At 46.4% G+C, this 343-nt stretch overlaps 1 protein-coding gene across 1 annotated transcript in view; it reads left to right on the top strand.

The window, feature by feature from the left end:
• GPAT2 (glycerol-3-phosphate acyltransferase 2, mitochondrial) overlaps nt 1-343 on the top strand; it is a 10037-nt gene that overhangs the window by 3465 nt on the left and 6229 nt on the right. Inside the window, exon 6 of the mRNA XM_012811055.2 lies at nt 199-233. Coding sequence (XP_012666509.1) covers nt 199-233 — 35 coding nt within the window. The remainder of the gene's footprint in view (nt 1-198; nt 234-343) is intronic.

Here is a 343-nt window from a genome sequence, read left to right as displayed (position 1 = left end):
TGTGCAGCCTAACAGTGCTGGAGAAGCATACAGCATTGGACTGGTTTCTTTATAAGGGCAGATTAAGGAAGAAGTAGAAGGATCAGATGGGGTCTTGCTGCTTGTCCACCACATCTTCCACTACTTGTGTCTGTACATCTGTCCTCAGTTAAAGCTAGCTCTGACTTTGAGCCTCTAGATAACCCACCCATCTGCCAGGAACTTTGCTGCTGCACTTACCCCCTTCCCTTCTTGTATCTCTAATCCTTCCCCTTTATTCTACCTTTTCCTGCAGTTTGCAAAGACTGGGTTGGGTTCTGCCTGGAGAAAGGCTTGGTTTTCTAGTCTCTTTTTGGCTAAATGG

The sequence above is a fragment of the Otolemur garnettii genome, unplaced genomic scaffold (genome assembly GCF_000181295.1).
Source record: "Otolemur garnettii isolate 467f Iridium unplaced genomic scaffold, OtoGar3 scaffold00148, whole genome shotgun sequence".
Lineage (NCBI taxonomy): Eukaryota > Metazoa > Chordata > Mammalia > Primates > Galagidae > Otolemur > Otolemur garnettii.
Note: the sequence above shows the minus strand (reverse complement) of the source record. Positions and strands in the feature narration are given on the sequence as shown.